We start from the raw sequence: 19,642 nt of genomic DNA, 5'->3' as shown, positions 1-19,642 counted from the left end.
CTTGGGTTGCAGGCCAGTTCCCGGCAGGGGATTCATGAGAAGCAACCATACATTGATATTTCTCTCCCTCTCTCCTTCCCTTCCCCTCTAAAGATAAATTTTTTTAAAAGGCAAGACTATTTCCTTATTAAAAAAAAAAGAATGTCACCTAATAATGCAAATGAAAAAGGGATTATGGGGCACTGGAAAGCAGTAGTCCAAGAGGCATTTTGACTTTAACCCAGTTTGGGGTAGAATATTCTTAATTTCTAAGGTTACCAGGGCTTTTCTTGAGTCCAAAGTCACACTGCATGAGGACCATCTGTCGGTGGTCGTTAGAACAAGCTGTTGGTGGTAGGTCAAGCTGACAGACTTTGTATAAGCTTAGGTTTCTACATAGAGGAGCTTCACCCTGGCTGGTGTGGCTTAGCAGATTGAGCACTGGCCTGTGAACTGAAGAGTTACCTGTTCAATTCCCAGTCAAACTACATGCCTGGGTTGTGGGCCAGGTCCCCAGTAGGGGGCACGTGAGAGACAACTACACATTGACGTTTTTTCCCTCTCTTTCTCCCTCTCTTCCCCTCTCTAAAAATAAATAAATAAAATCATAAATAAATAAGCAATCTTCAATATGTGCATAGCATTCCTGCCCTTTCTTTGGGGATCAGAATGTCATAATGATTTTTGAACCAGACCATTGTGTCCAGAGGCAATTCCACTCTTTCTGGCTGTGTGGCCTTGGACAAGTCATTTAACTTAACTGAGCCATGAACAAGTCCAAGATCACAGCCCTATGTCAAGGCATAGGAGTTGTCCCCTGGGTCTCCCCCTTCTTCTCTCTCCATTTGAGCCACACTCAGTTCTTCTAACCTGCTGTGTCCTCCTGCCTCAAAGCATTTGCACTACTCTTCTGTCGGGAATGTCCTCCTCCCTCCTTAAACCTTTGCCTGGATGATCCCTTCAGACCACAGGGCAAATGTCCCTTTTTCTTTTTTTTTTTTAATTGTGAAATCTTTTATTAGAAAAGCTGAACCTGAATCAAAATTCAACCACAGATAATTAGTTTACATGCCTCCCTGATTATACCATTGTGTAATCTTCAAATGTCCCTTTTTCTCATTATCCTTTCTCTTTTTTTCTTTTTATTTATTTATTATTTTTTTAAAAATATATATTTTATTGACTATACCATTACAGTTGTTCTATTCCCCCCTTCATTCCCCTCCCCCCAAACACTCCCTCCCCCACCATTCTCCCCCCTTAGTTTATAACCACGTGTCTCAAGTTCTTTAGATTCTATATTTCCCCCACTATTCTTGCCCTCCCCCCTATCTATTTTCTACCTACTGTCTATGCTATTTTCTGTACCTTCTCCCCCCTTCTCCTCCTCCCACTCCCCTGTTGTTAACCCTCCATGTGTTCTTCATTTCATTCTCCTAGACTTGACTTTCACAGTGCCATTACAGTTTACGGTGATACCATTCTGTAAATGTTTGATTGCTGTCTGACTTCCTACTAGACTCTAAGCTTCACGATGGCAGAGATTGGTCATTTTCTACACCGTTTCACACCTAGCATAAACCTGGCACAGAGTGGGTACTGAGCAATCATCTGTGCAGTAAATTAATTTGTCTGGATGGTGTTAACACGGAAAATCACAGGAATGACTCTATATGTTTCAGATGCCTTTACAATTCAGATGGAGACTTCCTGATTGGTGAGTTTTGAAGAGTTCAGACCCCCTCCCTGTGAATTTAGCCCTAGTCACAAGCTGCTTTTTAATTTTATACAAGCTGCTTTTTAATTAATTATACTCAATTTTATGTTCCTTCATCCTTCAATCTGTCTTGTTTAGTGGCATCTACAGACTAAGGTCTAAAGACAACCGATGGTCTGGAAAAGGTTCCTACAATACCTCACAGGCCCTATTCTATGTTCTGGTCTCTCTGACTTTGCCCATTTCTGTAGGGTCCTTCTAATATGGTAGATCTGAGCAGCTTAAAAAATGAAAGCAATACCAAGATATGATTAACTTATCAAGATAACTCCATTTGCCTTCATACTCTCCTAAGAAAAGACTGTCATTTATATCTGCTATTTAAATACAGATGTTCATGACAGCACCAAGAATGGAATGTCTCTTTGAGATTTCTCTGGTCTGCCCATTCCCTCTGATGATTTTAGTACCAATATTTTGGAGTAAACACTTTGGGATAAACATTAGACATGCAAATGACAGCCTTCTGCTGGAAGTATCAGAAATAGGTGATTTCCTACCCTATTTCAGCTGCCGTTTTGGGTCAGTCCACAGAACTTTGCATAAACAAGCTCATTACCTGACACTAAAAAAAGACTCCGTTTTTTCATTCATATTCTTCTAGGTAATAAAATAGGTAACCTGAGATGTCATACATTTTTCCCTATGAGATTCAATAAAGCTCTTTGCACTGGGAATGAAAAAGTAAATGCAGTCCTTAAACTTTTTACTCTTTGTGAAGTGGATCTTGCATGAAAAGAAATACTGCTGCCCTGTCTTTTTTTGTTAGTTCCCCAGAAAGGGAAACTTCTCATTTACACTGAGTTTGGCAAGATGCTTGTGCAGCCCAACGAGATCTGCGTCATTCAGGTGAGCAATGCATCCCCTTCTCCCTGCCTCTCTCTAATTTGGAAGCAATCAGATGTTGCAGCTGCTGCTATTTCCAACTCTAGAATTTCTCTGTTATGACTAGGCAATGGGGACCGAGGGGAGTTTGAGTTACACAGAAGGCTTCCTGTGCAGAAGAGTAAGCAGGCTTGGGTGCCTGCATTGTTTTAAAATAGCACACAATCCCAAAGCAAAGAGCAATGTCAGTCCACTTTCCTAAATAGCTGTACACACTTTGGATAAGGCTCTGGATGTGGGCGGGGGCCAGTGAAGATGGATTTCTTATAAATGTGGCCAAATCTGGGCACCGTTATCTCTGAACCAAACAAAAGGATAGACTAGAGTTTGTTTGGGCACAGACATGTCTAGGATTTAATTTTTTTCCTAACTTATCTGAGTTGGTTGCCTCTCAAACCTAGCTCAGTAGACCATAGCTTTACTGTCGCATGTGGAGTTGGCTGTGCCTCTGGGGCTTCTTCGTTGCTACAGGTATTATATGGGAGTGCTCAAGTTTCTGCTTCCTATTCCAGAGAGGAATGCGGTTCAGTGTCGATGTCTTCGAGGAGACCAGGGGCTACATCCTGGAGGTCTATGGCGTCCACTTCGAGTTGCCTGACCTGGGACCGATTGGTAAATGTTCACTACAAGCCTCTAAGCCTGGCTTGAGATATAGGACATGAATAATTGCATGAGAGTTCAACATCCTTTTCCCTCATTATCTCACTCAAACTTTAACTTTCCTCCGGACAACTTCTTCTCTAAGACCAAGAGTAGTTGGGAATTTCAGAAACCCGTTAGAACTCCCTGAACAATGCCAGACTTTCTTTTCAAGTCCCTAAGTTCAGAGGCTCCCTGTAGTATGGCTGACCCTACTGAGAAATGAAATCTTCATTTATTAGCTCGTCTGGGTGTTCATCCATCAGCTTGTCTCACCTCCCATGCTGCGCTGAGGGTACTGACAGAACTTCATCAAGAATAACACAGCATCTTCCCACAGGCGCATGACATGCATAATAGAAAAGGACCCAATATAACCCACATAAATTTCTCTCTAGAAGAGTATATAGACTGCTGGAGAGCACGGTATACCCCATAGGATGTGGAAGACTGGGATACTGTTGGCCTGGTCACAAGGAACAGCTTCACAGAAGAGATGAGGTTTAGCTAATTCTTGATGAAAAGTTAAGGAAAAATAAAGAAGAAAGGGAACAGCTTAAGCAAAAGCATACAAGAGGGAATGAGCTTTGGGAGTAGAAAGGATATCATTTTCGTAAGTCAATTAGTTGTGTGTAGAGAATATAGTGGGGAAGCCATAAAAATGGCAGGTGCTACGCTCCTATGGAAAGGAGAAACAGACCAACAGGCACATAGTCTACAAACCTCGTTGTCCTACTGAACACACTCCACAAAATCTAAACACTTAACAGTCCCAAAAGGTGCATCACACAGTGCCATGAAGAAGCTAGAAACCACAGCCCCCTGAGGCAGATTAAAACTTTCAAAAGTGAACTAAGATTCCCCCAGCCCTGATTCTTCTGTCCAGCTGGAGGCTGGACATGCAGGAGAGAACGGAAGGTGGTAGATGTTTTGTCCTCAAAACATCTCTTGGAGTGAAAAGAGTGGCTGAGAAATTTGGCCCTTGGTTTCATCTTTGGCGTTTTTGCTAAAGGTGGCAACCACACCTCCCAATTCTTCTCTTCCTTGTTAACAGCTTTTTTAGAGCAGAACAGGAACAAGCCAGTGTGTGCCTTCTGGTCACTCCCCTGGGAGGATCCTAATAATCAGAGGAAGGTGGGAGGCCACAGAGAGGCAACTGGAGCCATGGCTGGCCGTCTGTCTTTCTGCTCACCACCCACCCTTCCCACTTGGTCTGGCTTCCTGCTGCTGTAGAGTCAGTGGAGCTTCCAGGTTCTGTGGAACTTGCACCCTCTGGAAAATACATGTGATTTTCTAACCAGCTGGGGGCTTATTTTTTTTTTTAACCCTAGGAACTGGAAATGATAAAACACTCCCCATGTTTCTCCTTTCAGAGTTAAATTATGTTTTTGCACTTACACTTTTCATCTTTGGTCTTTTAATTTATTTTCCTTCCCTGGAGGGAACACTTGCAAAGCAAAGGCAAGCGGGGAAGTCCTGAATACTTTTCTCTCTGATGGATTTGTCAGGCTGGAGAGCAGTTTTACTGACCTGGGTTGAATCTGAGTTCTGTGTGAGGAGTAGAGGCATGCCTGGGGCAACAGTACTTCATCCTTTCTTTCTTAATCCCTATAGATCAAGGACTGCAGGTGAGTTCTGGAGTCACCCGGGTTTTCTTGGAAATGAAAAGGTCTAGTATTTCTATCAGCTGTTCCCCTTTCCTCTTTTCTAGCCTCTTCGTTCTCTCTCCTCCTCTCACCTGCAGTGATAAGGTAGTGGGTGCAAAGTAGCTTTAGATACCATATTCGCTATAACTTTGGGAGATGATGTTGGTGATGGGGAAGATGACTTTCATGATTGTTTTTTCCTGATCAAATTCTTAAAAAGGCACCGTACTGGGCCTCTGGTGAGCCTTCAGATGATGAAAGTGGATTGCAGGGTTGCTCTTGGTGTAGAAGAAAGCCCATTTTCTTTGTGCAGCCATGAACCTCTTTCCTATGTGACTTCAAAAGTGTCTAAACAACTATGGGTCATTGTATTTTAGGAGCCAATGGCTTGGCCAATCCTCGCGATTTCTTGATACCTGTTGCCTGGTATGAAGATCGCCAAGTGCCAGGTGGTTACACTGTGATTAATAAATACCAGGGAAAACTGTTTGCTGCCAAACAGGTAAGGGGGCTCAGTAGACAGGGGAGGGAATGAATAGTTATTGAGCACCTACTAATTGCCAAGGCCAGTGTTAAATATTTTATACATATTGTATTCTTTCATCTGTACTACACCACTCAGGTACTTCAAGTAAAGTACTATTTGCCTTATTCGTAGCCACGAAAACAAGCCAGATAATGACAAATAATTGACCAAATGTCACAGTAAATGGTAGAACCTTATCTGTCAGTCATGCTCTCTCCACTCACCAAGTAATGAAAACCCAGGGGATAACATAAGCTACAGAAAGAGAAATATGTTCTAAAAAGGAAAGTGAGTTAACAAGCAGATCATCCGAGATTTTACATACATCAATGACCACCACATTTCAAATACTAGCAATGACTCACACAAAACAAGTAGAATTAGCTTGATTTGGTTTACCTCACCAGCCTGGTAAAACTCAGGAGATAAGCGAAGGCATAGATAATAACAAAAATAATAATTGTAACATAATCTGTAATGCATAATATATATTAATATTAGTATATATTTTATATAATGCATAGCATATAATTAGTATATATTATTCCTTAATATACTGATTGTGTAATGTATTAGTATAGAGTAATTATGTAACAAACATGATCCAGAGATTTCTTCTGCTTACCGTTGTTTGTTTGCTCTATTTTTTTGCCCATGTGGCTTACTGCTCACGTATTTTGCCAAGACATGTTATTGGACAGCATCTAGAAGCCGTGCTAACCAGCAGGGGCCAACTAGTTTGGCACTTAAAATTAGCCCCTGAGGGTTAATGATCACCCTCATTGGTACATTGTTACAGATATGACCCTCTGGGTCAGGATTTCTTAAAATATGGTTCAGAGGCCATTTGAATCAAGTCAATAGGGAGGCGTCTTTAAAATGCAGTTCCTTAGATGCTACTCCAGCCTGGCAAAAACAATAATCTCTGCAGATGGGGTGTGGAACTCTGCATTCATTATAAGCATGTTCTCCTTATTACTGTTGACATGCAACTGACGGAGAACCATCCTACTAGAGGCAGCCAGCAGCCCCAGTAGTTTCCACTTCCTAAGTGGCCCCCAGGGCTGTTTTCCTCTGTGTGAGCTCCCACGGATCTATTCTCCCTTCTCTGCCATGATCTGTGCCCTGGGAGCCTGACCTACATGGATAGTATCACCCAGGCTTCCCCGCCAGCTGGCTTTGGGTTGGGTTCAACTAGTGGGAGGTCCTCACAGGAAACTGCAGGGCAGAGGAAAGACAAGTTGGGGGTTTTCTTCCCCTGTTTCCTCCCTATTTGGGTCTGCAGCCTTCCACAATCTCAGCTGGTACTGAGCAGCCCCAGAGGCATGCTGGGGCCAGTTCGTACTGGCTTGGCATCTTTTCCTAGCTTTGTGCTTAATGATATCACACCAGTAGCTTTAAAATGATCATGGTGAGAGTATTTATACCCCAGAAATCAGAGTTTTTTATTTTGTCCAGATTGCTGGTTGTAAAATACTTACCAACACACCACTGGGCAGACCTTCTTCATGGTTCTGAGCTCTTACTGGAATCCTGTAACATTTCCTTCCCGTGTCTCACTGGCCAAGGAATGGCAATGTCTTCCCACTGTTCGTAGGCTCAGATACCACATTACCCACCTCTAGTCAGTTTGCTTAACACCAGTCACACGTCTGTGAGTTGTCCCTCCAGTAAAGTCCCTAGAACACTCTGAACTGGATGCTATTTCCAGCACAGACTCATATCTGCAGCAGGGCAGCCTTCCTATGATAGAACACTGATCCTCTCCTACCCCAGGGCAGGCTCAAGAAGCATCACTGTAGGATTGCTCTGAAATTTCAAGTCCCTGGGGTTGGAACTCTTAAAGACCTTCTCACCCTCCTGCACTCACCACCCAGGCACTGTGTTTCCTGGAAGCTCCTCTAGGCAGCAATTACCTGGAAAACAGCCACAGCTAGTGCCTGCCCTTTGCACCAGAAAACCCAGAGGGTGGCCCAGATGGTCTGAGAATTGCTGGCATCCACAGATTCTCACAGTTGTGTTAAAAAATTGTTGAAAAGGCATTGCTGGGAGAATGCGCCATGCTTCTGTTTCTGCACATGTGATCAGAGGCAGCTGCAGCTTATGAACGAAAGAAGTAGGGTTAGTGGATAAATGAGGGGTACTTTGAGGGTGTATGAAGCAACCACAGAATGGTTCAGGGTTATACTTCTCCCCAAGGATGGTATTATTAAATTATGAGAACAAAATAAAATCCAAAAAGAGAGAGTAATGCCAAGTACAAACTGGAATCATAGCGACAAAAGCATTAGGTGCTACAATGGCCCTTTTCTGTTTCTTTTGCAATCAGGATGTCTCCCCGTTCAATGTCGTGGCCTGGCATGGGAACTATACCCCCTACAAGTACAACTTGGAGAACTTCATGGTCATCAATACAGTGGCCTTTGACCACGCAGTAAGTCTGGACCCTGGAGGGTCCTTGGAGAAACGGGCAACCCGTGGGTGAGAGGGTTTACAGTAGACCCCTAAGATTCACAGATTTAACATTTCCAGTGTCACCCTTGGAAACCTGCAATATAGTCATTTGTCATTGTGCTTACGGGAATTCGAATCATCTGCCTCAAGGCTTTGGTGAAGGGGAAAATAACAAGCTGTTGAGGAAGCCAGGCCAGACACTCAACACTTACCTGTGAACGCAGCTCCATTCTCTACATACAGCAGCCACCATAGATGGCTAAAAACTTATTTTCTTCATGGAAAGTCTATCCCCAAAAGAAAACCAACTGCTAGTGTTAGTGATGGAGCAATAAGAAAGGAACATTTCTGGATTTGGGACGTTCTCCATCTTGCCCTCAAATACCGAGGGGTGATTTGCTCTGGAGCCTGCTTGAGCGCCTGTACTCCTGGCTGTTTCTAGCAGCAATGGAGCAGACGGCTCTCTTATAGAGTTACTCATAATGTTCGGTGCTTGAATTTAAACCAAAGAAGTTCTAGAGTATGAACTTGGTTGTATTTTTCACTCAATGAAGGGGCCCCAAAGACATCCTGGGCCTTACAGTGCAGGCCCCTGAGACACTACATTCTTGATAAAATGAACTTTTCCCCTGGTGCCCTGGGGAAAAGTTCATTTTGCAGCCTTAACCCACAAGTTGGCGGGGTAATGAGAGCGAAGGCAGGGAACCAAAGACAGAAAGATTACTCTGAGCCAGTTCAGTGTATCTCTGAGTGAACAAAACTGCATTTCTGAAGAGCAGCAACAATGAATAAAACCGAAGGGAGGAGAAAACGAGGCATCAAGCCCAAAACTGCATGAAAAAGGATCCTGAGACACTGATACAGCTTTATTTGAGCCTCGCTACCTTGTCCTTTACCCAGGCTTCCTCTCCTCTGTACTGCTGCTGTGGCTGTTTGTCCAAAATTCAGGTCTGATCATTCTACCACTGCCTTAGCGCACCTTTGCAGGCTCCCTGTGGTTCAAGATCTGGAGTGTGGTATTTGATGACCTTTGTCAGCTGGCCATGGACCAGTTTGCCAGTGCCGCCCACCTCTTGCTTCTCTCTCTTCTGCCAGTACACCTGGACTTTAGCTTTCTTGCCTCTTAATAAAACCTGTGTGCATTTTAATATCTTTCCTGTTTTTTGTGCTTAAAATACCTTTTTCTTTCCTTCCTTCCTCCTTTTCTCTCTTTTTCTCTTTCTCTTTTCATTTTTCAAAGCCTATCTCAAATGTCACCTCCTCTTTGAAGCCTTCCCTGATCCTCTCAGGTAGAGATGGGCACTCCTTCCTCTGCATGCGCTTGGATCTCTGTTTACACAGCTGGATTGCCCTGGGACCCTTGCTGTGGTCGGTTGTTTATGCACCTGTTTTCCTAATCCTCTAGCCCGCCTTCCCCACCCCTCCACCAATAACGCTAAAGGGGTGGGGAATAGATCTCAATCATCTTTGAATTCAGACCTTAGCAGTGGCACCCAAAAGCAAACATGATCCTTGATTTTAGTTAAATTGTACCTGAACCTTTCCACTGAAAGGATTGTAAAGTTCTTTAAAAATCATGATAGTGCCCCCTGACCTACTCCCTTCAATACCATTACTAATGACGTAGGTGGCGTGTTTTAAATCTGAGAGTCAAGCATTAGGAAGCAAGAGAGTACTGTCTGGAGTCTCTGTGATCCCCTCAAGAGAAGCAGATCCCACTTTTGTACCACAGCTTGGCTATTCTGTTTCTATCTCCACCTTACTCTGAGCATCCTTTCTGCTATGAGCTCCCTGCCGTGCAGCCTGGCTCTGGTCACCCTGACTTCAGGTTGGGAGGCAGGCACCACTGCCCTTCGGGCCCAAAGGGCAGTGCTTATGTGAGATGAGCTCAGCGGGGTAAAAAAGCAGCTTGGAATCCTCTTTGCTGGTGTTAATTCATTTTGCTTCAAGCACAGCAAGAGGGGGAAGTCGGAGGAGTGATTACCACTTCTCCCTGACAAGCCCAGACTTCTGAGGCTGGCCTGTGTGGTTTGATCAGAAATTACAGTGTCACTTGAAAGCCCCCTTGTGTGCATGTACGTGTCATTGTCTGGCCACCTCCCTTTCCTTGTGTGTTCAGCCTCTCCTTGTACTTTCACAGGACCCATCCATTTTCACAGTATTAACTGCCAAGTCTCTACGCCCTGGAGTGGCCATCGCTGATTTTGTCATCTTTCCTCCTCGATGGGGGGTTGCTGATAAGACCTTCAGGCCTCCTTATTACCACAGTAAGTCTCTCCTTTGCCAAGCCACATTTGAGAACCAAAGAGAGAGCAAAGCAGTGAGCACTGCCCGTTGGGAACACAGCCAGAGGTGTTTCTGGGTGCCCTGCCCTGGCTGGAGTCCCAGATCCTGCCTCCTGAGGCCTGGTGCTGTTCCCCAGCCTTTTAGCTGCTTAGACAGCACTGTGTTGACTCTGAGGAGAAAACGCTTTGTAATGCTGAAGCCCAGTTCCTGCGACCCTGGAGAGAGGTAGAAAGCCTGATAAAGTATGAAGCAAGAAGTTGGGGGGTTTTTTTCAATTTTTTCCCATCACTATTTATCCTGCCTATATCCTCTTCCACCTCCACCTACCCCCAAGCCCTCCCCCACAATCAGCACACTGTTGTTCATGTCCCTGAGTTCTTCCTCTCTTCTTGGCCACTCGATCTCCCCACCTCCCAGCACCCTCCATTCAGGGCTGAGGGGAGAACTGTTTTATGTTTCAGATACTTATTTGGGGGGAGGGGGAATGTTGGTTAATTTGTTGTTTACTTAAATCTGGCTCATGAACCAGGAGTGTGTGCCTCCTTCAATGGTTTTGGCAGGGTAGAGCAGACAACAGTCCACACGAGGGGATGGACCCTATTCTGGAAGCTGTTTCTGCAAAGCAGTTGTTGCTTAAAACACAATTTTATGAAATCCATTTTATTAATATTACTATTACTAACAGCTAACAATTATTGGCTTTTTTATGACTCTGTTCTATAAAAGTACTAACATTTCATCTTCGTAACAGTTGTCAGAGATAGGTAGTATCATTATCCCCTTTTTTTCTCCAGAGGATGGAACTGAGACAAGGGTTAGACACTTGCTCAAAGCCACACAGCTAGTTAAGTGGTGGAGTCAGCATTTAATCGCAGGCAATCTGATGCCGGAGCCGATGCTCATGACCACGGACTGAGGTGGCCAGCCCCATGCTGGTGCATGATACACACCGAATAAATACTGACTTAATACGTGAATGTATCACAAGAATAAGCTACCTCATAGCTGTACCCAGTGAGGTTGGCATTTTTAGTTGTGCAGTAGCTAGCTGAAAATGCAACCTAAAGGTCAGTGTACAATTCCACCTCCTGGAGAGTACATTTTTGTACATAGAGTTCTGGAAAAGTTCTGAGCTGAGACATTCTTAATAACAAATCCTTGTCACCCTGACTAGTGTGGCTCAGTGGATTCGGGCGTCATTCCCCGAAGGGAAGGTTCTCTGGTTTGATTTCCAATCAGGGAACATGCGAGAGGTGGCCAATTGATGTTTCTCTCTCATGTCAATGTTTCTCTCCCTCTCTTCCTTTCTCCCTTCCCCTCTCCAAAAATAAATAAATAAAATCTAAAAAAATTTTTTTAATCCTTTTTTTAACTAACCTCAGAGCCTTCTGTGTATGTGAGACTCCCCTCGTAATACCAGCCCCGGGGTGCCAGGGCTCACCAGGGTGGGAAGATGCACTGAAGGCATTTGCAGAGGTTGACAGGATAGAAGGCCACTTCATGGTCAGATCCCAGCATCTTTTCAGGTGACTCCATTATGATTAAGGAAAGGATACAATTAGTTACCACTGCAAAGGCCCCAGATGCTTTGTGAGTAAAGTAGTAACAAACTATGTCCTTTCTGAAGAATGTCAAGTCCATCACTGTTCTCCTGTAAATTAGTCTCTAGAGGACCTGTGGACCAGGAGAGAGAGCTGCTCTGGCTGAGAGCCTGTGCCTCACGAGCTAGTTCTCGTCATTCACTGTCTCACAGAGTCCTTGTATTCAGGTTCCTTTAAGTGCCTGAAGGAATGGCATGCTGTTGAGTCACCTGGAGGGCTCGTTAAAACACACGTCCCTGGGCCCACCCCAAGGTTTCCTGATTCCGAAAGTTCAGGGTAGGGCCCAACAGTTGGCATTTATTACAAGTTCCCACGTGAAGCTGATGCTACTGTTCCAGGGACCCAGTTTGAGAACATTAGGGGACATGAAAATCACTTAGAATGCCTTTTTTTTCCCCAGTGTGTATTCCCAGAGAATGCAATTAGTCAGTATTGAGGTGTAACCTCAGAATTTGCATTTTGCCTTTTATAAGTCAAGGAATTCTGACATGGTATGGATCACGTGTGAAGAAACGGTGGGAGAGAGTGACAGAGCAGGACTTGGGCCAGGCTGCTGCTACGCCACAGCTCTCAACCCGCTCCTTGATCTTGGTTTGTCATTCGGATTGCCTGAAACGAATGGCCTTGTGAAATGCTTCTTAACAACTTTTTAAAAGAGTCTCAGATAAATTGGGCCCTGGATAGACAGATCTCAGGAAATGCATGGTTGCCCCAAGTTAGTTGGCAAAATCACAGAACCCCAAATTAGAAATGATTTTTTACTGGTGGTATTTAAAATATTGCTTTAGCAAAAATCAAAATCGTTGCTACTTTGATGTGACTTCATAAGAAAAGTGGAGAATTGTTTGTGCAGAAATACTGTCTCTGATCATCTCTTGTGCCTTGGTCAGTGGTTTCAGTATGACTCAGAAAGGCAAGGTCTACACCCCACAGCCATTTGAATCACAGAAAATCAAATAGAAGTGTCATCACCAAACCCATTGCTACCTAAACTCGTATTTAGATCAAAGCTGAGTTCTGTGTTGCCCTCTTCTTAAAATTAGGCCATGGAGGTGACCCTGAGGGCACACACTGGTGTGAGGGGTGTGGCTACATATTTAAGTCATGAGCTTTTAAAATAGAAACACTTGATGGTCATAGACGTGTCTCTTCCTCTGTTTCTGCTTCATGGGGAAACATGTGGAGCTATGACCTGGGCCATACCTTTTTGCAGGGGCCTGCAGTGGCATTTGGTCATCTGTGCAGGGTGGGTATGGCTGCTTAGTTTACCGTTTGGCTGTACCTCACAAGCAAGGAAGAGGGGTGGGGCATTAATAATGTTAAATGTGTGGCTTTGCCACTGCCATATCTTTCTTCTGTGTTCATGGTTTGTACTCTTAGCACTGTCTTGGAACAGAATATGAATAATTTTAGACAGGCTGCTTCCTATGCATCTCCGTCAGTGCTTAGCACAGTGTCCAAATATATATATATATTTGATGGATGAATAGACAGATGGATGCGGGGGTGGGGGGGATGGATGAGTAGGCGGGTGGACAAATGGAAAGTCACTTAAATTTACCCAGGTGTTCTATTACTTTAATTCTTGCTCTGAATGTGTTGCTATTCTAACAAAAAGTTTTATTTCACTAGAAACATACTTTTGAAAGAGTTGAGGACATGATTATTGTCAAATTTTGTGTGACTCAAGAAAACACAACTAGGACCAATGTATTTAATTTATGTGAAAGCAAATTTCCATTTAATATGAGAGATCTCTTTAACACCCTGCGTTTTGTTGAGTAGAGGCCTTGGGTAGTTGAGAGCTCAGGTAACTCTTTTGAGAAGAGAGCTTGCGTTCACAGGAAGCAGGCCAGCAAAGCACAGGAGATAATAGGCCAGCAATGATACAGAAAATTCTTCTGTATTGAGTAGAAGTTAGGATCCCTTCCAATTTCAAGATTTTAGAATTCTATGAGGATAGTGTCAATGGAAATAGAAAAGAATGAGTCTAACAGCCATTTTCAAGGTTAGAAGAATAAGACGGTATCAGATTCAGATATAGAATACAGTATGTGTTGGAATATAGCATCTATTACACCCTCCTCTGTCGACACACACCCACCCACTTCAGTGTTCTGGACTGGGGACCGGAAGCGTGGTGACAGGCATCCTACCGTGGGGCTGTCTAGGAAGGCACCCAGTCACAGAAAAAGGTACTTTTGGTATGACGCTTGTTAAGGCTAAATGATGGAGTACATCGACTCTTTATTATAATTTACATTTTAATAAAAAAAATTCTTTTCTGAGGTCTGATTTTCTTTAGATATGGCCTAAATTCTTTCGGGCAGTAGAAGAGAAGACCTCTGCTAATCCGCGTGTCCAGGGAGTAGAGCTTGCCAAGAATTCCACACTAATGAATGTTTGTGCTGCTTTTCTTCAATCTGTATTCTTTATTAATCTTAATAAAATGTATCGGAGAATCTTATCTTCTTGTTGTTCTGCAGAAATAATGTTTGAAGGGTCTCAATGTTTACAGGTCTGCCTTGAGTAATAAATGTAATACTGCTTCAACCTTCCCAGGGAACTGCATGAGTGAATTCATGGGGCTCATCAAAGGCCACTATGAGGCAAAGCAAGGCGGGTTCCTGCCAGGAGGAGGCAGCCTACACAGCATCATGACTCCCCATGGGCCGGACGCCGACTGCTTCGAGAAGGCCAGCAAAGCCAAGCTGGCACCTGAGAGGATTGCTGATGGCACCATGGTGAGCGAGTTACATGCCAGGCCCTGGTGGCCTCTGGACTCTCCGGTCTTATTGAGAGAACTGTTTATTTTTCACTTCTCCAAAGTCACAGAGGAGGAGTCGGGAGAGGAGAGTGTGTGTCTGTGTGTCTATTCCCATGTGTGTATTCACACACCCCTGCGTGTTTACTAGGCTCCTAATGTAGTAAGTGTAGAAAGAGCTTTGGACATGGAGTCATGCCTGGGTTCAAATCCTAGCTCTTAGTTCCTGTGTGACTTTGACTAAGTCACTTAACGTCTCTGTTTTATTTTCCCCATCTGTAGATTGGGTATGGTAACCAAGCCAGCAGGTGGCTGTAATTTAACCTCACAGACTGTCCAGCACTGTTAAATGTAAGGGAGAGGGTATTATTAATACTATGGAAAGGGTCTTCGATTACCAGCATGTAGCCCTGTGTATGCATGCTTTGTCTCAGAGTCAGTTCATGCTTTTTGAAGTGATCCTCGTCTAGAGCCACAGTAGCAGAGGATGCAGGATGTGACTTCCTGCAGGATGTCAAACCAGGGAGGGTCTGGAAGGGTTTGTGTCACTGCAGTCAGGACTGTGAGCAGCGGTTCTCTGTTCTTTGCTCGTTTTCTTTTGCTCTCCTTTGGCCTGGGATGAAACCAATGGGATTTAAAACCTGTTTTGTATTCCACCTGTGTCGGGTTGTAAACATCGAGGCTGGACACAATTGCAGATGGCTGTGGTACTTGATTTATTTTATTTTTGCATTCTTGGAGGTAGAGTTTATAAACCACTAGGAGTAATTTTTTACTAAATTATATGCAAATTTGCATTACATTTTTAAACAAATGCCTTCAATGCTACCTGACTTTAAAATCAATAGCACAGACCTTCCTAACTCCATGCCCAGTTTGCAAACTAACTAAGCACAGAGCATTGTCTGTCCCTCTGTCTAGTGCAATTTGCTTTCAATCCAAATCCTAGGGCCAGGGTTGGGAGGGCTGGTTTGCAGGGGAAGTCTGAGAAGAGTCCCATCTGCTTCACCTCAACTGCATTGCCCCTTGCAAGGGCCTCTACGGAGCCCTTGTAGAGACTGCTCCTCTGTGACACATGGCTTGAGAATCTTAGTTAAGCTATTGCCTCTGGAGGCTCATGGGGGTGCACAGGCTACTCCACAGTGACTACTCAGTAACCTTTGGGGTAGTCAGTGTGTCCAGAGAGCAATGTTCTGCCACAGTGAGGCACAGGCCAGAGGTGTTTTTGCCAGAGCAAGACTTTGGGTGATGCCTAGGGCTCAGAGCACTAATGAGAAAGAGCTTTTCTGTGTGGGGGCTCGGGAGCTGGACAGTCCTGCACAACCAGGAAGCCCATGCTACCTGGTGGGAGAGGGCCCAGCACTTCATGTAGCCCTAACTTTGGGCCTCCCTCACCGTTTCCCTTTAGATAATTTGAACCCAAGCCCAACGACATGTCTCATTCGTGTTCCAGTTTGCAATAAATTAACTTCATACAATACTGTCTTCATAGCTCAGCTGAGATGGGGTTTTCTACTCCAGTCAGACAGCCAGTCTCCTGAGAAGCCGTCAGCAGAGAGACAGCAATAATGGCCATGATAACAACCTGAATATCAGTATAGTGCTTTATAACGTGGAGGGCACTTACTTGTATCTCGTCCAGTCCTCACAGCAAGCCTGTCGTGGGCAGTCGGGCAGGGACACTCATCTCCACTGCTGTGGGCAGAAAGAAGTTGATGTGTATTAGACACCAAACATTAATGTGGGTTCTCCAGATTGTGGTGCAGGATATATTTAGTCTCCTTTTGCCCATCTATATTTTTTAGATTTCCATTAGTGTGAATACAAAAGAATTACAGGATTTTCTTTTGTTTTTTTTTGACTCTGAGAAGCCACAGTGAATAGCAAAATCAGTATTCAGTGAAGCTGGAATGTCTACAATGCACACAGCGCTTAACACTCTCTCACTGCTGCAGACACAAACCTCCTGGGCCCAGCAGGGCATCCGCCCTCCACTCCCTTCGGAGCAGGGTTTCTGAAGCGGCTGCAGCCATTCCTGCCTCCTACTCCCCTCTTCCTCCCCACTCTCTCTTTTCCTCCTTTTCCTTTTCCCAGCTCATCTCTTGCTCAGGGTCCTGAAAGAGAGACTCAAACCCCAGCTCTGCCACCTCTTGTTACCATCACTTCAGATAAGCCAGTTCCCAGCTCTGAAACTTAGTTTTCACCTCCGCAAAGTGAGGGTGGTGGCCTCCCTCTCCAGGACATAGACACAGGAAGTAACCGCCCCTGAGAAGATGAATATTACTAGGACTCTCCCGCCTCTGTTTTTGGACCTAGCAAATTTAGCTCCATAATGCTCCAAGGATAATGCGAGGCTTACGTGCCTGATTTCACTTTATAGAATGAAACTTGAGGCCCTGAGAAGTTTAGGGTCTTGTACAAGGTATCTTCCACTTACAAGTGGAAGACCTTACGGTCAGAGCCAGAACCCAGGGTGTGGGCCCGCTCTCCTCGCCATGCTAGCACACATGATTTATTATTCAAAGATCTGCCTGCTCCCATCTGCTCTCGAGACATCTAATCAAATGTGTTTTGTTATCCTCCTCACCTCTTCTTTCTTGTCATTCCCTACAGGCATTTATGTTTGAGTCTTCTCTGAGTATGGCCGTCACCAAGTGGGGGCTCAAGACCTCTCCTGGTTTGGATGAGAACTACTACAAGTGCTGGGAGCCTCTCAGGAGCCGCTTCACACCCAATTCCAGGAACCCAGCAGGACCTAACTGAGGCTGGAGCATTGCTACCAGAGTTGTTCCTTTAAAATCGCACGACTTCGGGCACTATTAGGGGAGGAGGTGGGTTAAAGTGAGAATTCACTTTTTTATTGTCAAGTGATTGAGACATCTATAGAAATGTATTTGGAAATTTGTATGTCTGTCAGCTTAATTACTCAATAAGTACTTGCTGGCGTTGTGTGGAAGTGGCAATTGGTCATAATCAGCACTTGATACAGCAAACCTGTAACAGCCAGGACTAGAGTCCATGCAACTGGACCGAGATCTATCTGTATATGCTTAGCCTTTATTCTAGAAGCGCAGTTCACCTGAGTGCCTTTATTCTAGAAGCACGGGTGCAGGACATCTACCACAGACCAAAAAACCAAGTCACAAGGAAGGAAGGACAGGCCAACATAAGGACCATGAGTTTAGGCTGAAGCCAAGGCAAAGGCCTCAGGAGGCAGTTCAGGCATAGAGAAGCAAGCTGTGTCAGCAGGACTTCAAACATCTAATGTCATCCTTAAACAGATGGGGATCCAGGTCAGCCAGCTGTCATGTAGCAGACCATATAGTGATCATGGAAGAAGCCCAGTCACTGAGTGAGCATCATTCACTGAGGGTACCAACTGGCCTCTTTTTCACACTGAAAGCCCCACATCCCAGAAAACTCCCTCAGTCCCAACCCAAGCAGGATAGTTAGTAACCCTACTATTCTCTCACTTATCAGTCCATTAGGTAGCCATGATTTGAGTCCTTACTATGAGTCCAGCTACAGAGTGAGGTTCTGGGGATGAATGACTGAAAAGAGAGTTGTCTCTTCCCTCAGTGAGCTGACAGTCTGGGGAGATCTGGGCCAAAGAAGCCCAAGGGTCCCTGTACTCAGACCACAACAAGACAGAGGCAGTGCTGGGCAGGAAAGCTGCTTCTAGCATCTCCCTTCCCATGGCCGGTCCCCACCAGAACACGGGGCTGCCCAGGACTTTAGGTGAGTTGATGGGATTCTCCTGGTATGAGGAGACAGGCACATCAGAAGAGAAAGGAATGGGAAGTGGTATTTTTCACTTTAGTTCTGTAGGTTTAGCACATTGCCCCCACTTTATTGCCACCGTAGCAATTTTGATATGCTGCTACCAGATTTTTATTCAACAATACATAGTGAGAGACAGCCAATGTATCAGGGCCCGGGAACTAGGGTTGCCAAATAAAATACAAGATTCCCAATAAAATTTGGATTTCAAATAAACTCTGAATAATTGAATATGTCCTTTGGACATACTTATGCTAAAACAACTATTCAGGATTTCTCTGGAATTCAAATTTAACTGGGAAGCCTGTACTTTTATTTGCTAAATAAATATGGCAAGCCTATGAAGGCTGTGATGGTCAAGCGAGACATGTATGTTCCTTACTCTTACAGAGGTTACATTCTAGAGAGTGAAACACGTGAAATAAACAACACATTTACAGATTGCGAAACATGCCAAGAGGAGCCCTGGCTGCTGTAGCTCAGTGGATTGAGTGCACGCTGTGAACCAAAGGGTCGTTGGTTCAATTCCCAGTCAGGGCACATACCTGGGTTGCAGGCCAGGTCCCCAAAGGGGGCCACATGAGAGGCAACCACACACTGATATTTCTCTCCCTCCCTTCCCCTCTCTCTAAAAATAAATAACTAAAATCTTTTAAAAATACCAAGAAGAAAACAAACAGAAACTGAGTTAAAAATAATGAGTGGGAAGGGGAGATTTTTAAAACATTTTTTATTTATTTATTTATTTTTAGAGAGAGGGGAAGGGAGGGAGAAGGAGAGGGAGAGAAACAGCAATGTGTGGTTGCATCTTGCACACTCCCTACTGGGGACCTGGCCCACAACCCAGACATGTGTCCTGAACTGGGAATTGAATCAGCAACCTTTTGATTTGCAGGCCAGCACTCAAACCACTGAGACACACAAGCCAAGGCAGGACATCTTTCTCTAGAGAGGAAAGTCTTTAATGAAGAAGTGACATTGAGCCAGACCTAAAGGACAGGAAGGAAGTTATTGGAAGAGTGTAGTTGGGTTTGAGTGGGGTCTGGAGGAGGAGAATTCCAAGAAGCCTTGTGGGTTCAAGAAACTGAAAGGAAAGTGGATTTGGGGAGCCCAGGAGGCATTGCAATGGCCCAGGAAAAAGACAACATTGTCCTAATGAGGTGGCAGCAGAGACAGAGGTGAATGAATTCCCAAGTGTTTTGCAGTGAACCTGGAAGTACTTGTTAATGGGCTGGATGTAAGGGGTGAGGGGAAGGGGAGCTGAGAACGAGACTGGTGGCTGCTGGTTTTCTGACAGTATTTCAT

General features: G+C 44.6%; 1 protein-coding gene across 1 annotated transcript in view; it reads left to right on the top strand.

Moving 5' to 3' along the window:
* Positions 1-17,507, top strand: part of HGD (homogentisate 1,2-dioxygenase) — a 37,830-nt gene extending 20,323 nt beyond the window's left edge. Inside the window, exons 6-13 of the mRNA XM_037045588.1 lie at positions 1,662-1,696; positions 2,526-2,605; positions 3,154-3,253; positions 5,304-5,428; positions 7,782-7,886; positions 10,047-10,173; positions 14,356-14,537; positions 17,171-17,507. Of these exons, the coding sequence (XP_036901483.1) occupies positions 1,662-1,696; positions 2,526-2,605; positions 3,154-3,253; positions 5,304-5,428; positions 7,782-7,886; positions 10,047-10,173; positions 14,356-14,537; positions 17,171-17,320 (904 nt within the window). The 3' untranslated portion in view covers positions 17,321-17,507. The remainder of the gene's footprint in view (positions 1-1,661; positions 1,697-2,525; positions 2,606-3,153; positions 3,254-5,303; positions 5,429-7,781; positions 7,887-10,046; positions 10,174-14,355; positions 14,538-17,170) is intronic.
* Positions 17,508-19,642: the final 2,135 nt, after the last annotated feature.

Source organism: Sturnira hondurensis, unplaced genomic scaffold (assembly GCF_014824575.4).
Source record: "Sturnira hondurensis isolate 20B ecotype Veracruz unplaced genomic scaffold, ASM1482457v3 Scaffold0004338, whole genome shotgun sequence".
In the NCBI taxonomy this organism is placed as follows: domain Eukaryota; kingdom Metazoa; phylum Chordata; class Mammalia; order Chiroptera; family Phyllostomidae; genus Sturnira; species Sturnira hondurensis.
The sequence above is the reverse complement of the archived record's forward strand: the minus strand, read 5'-3'. Positions and strand labels throughout refer to the sequence as shown.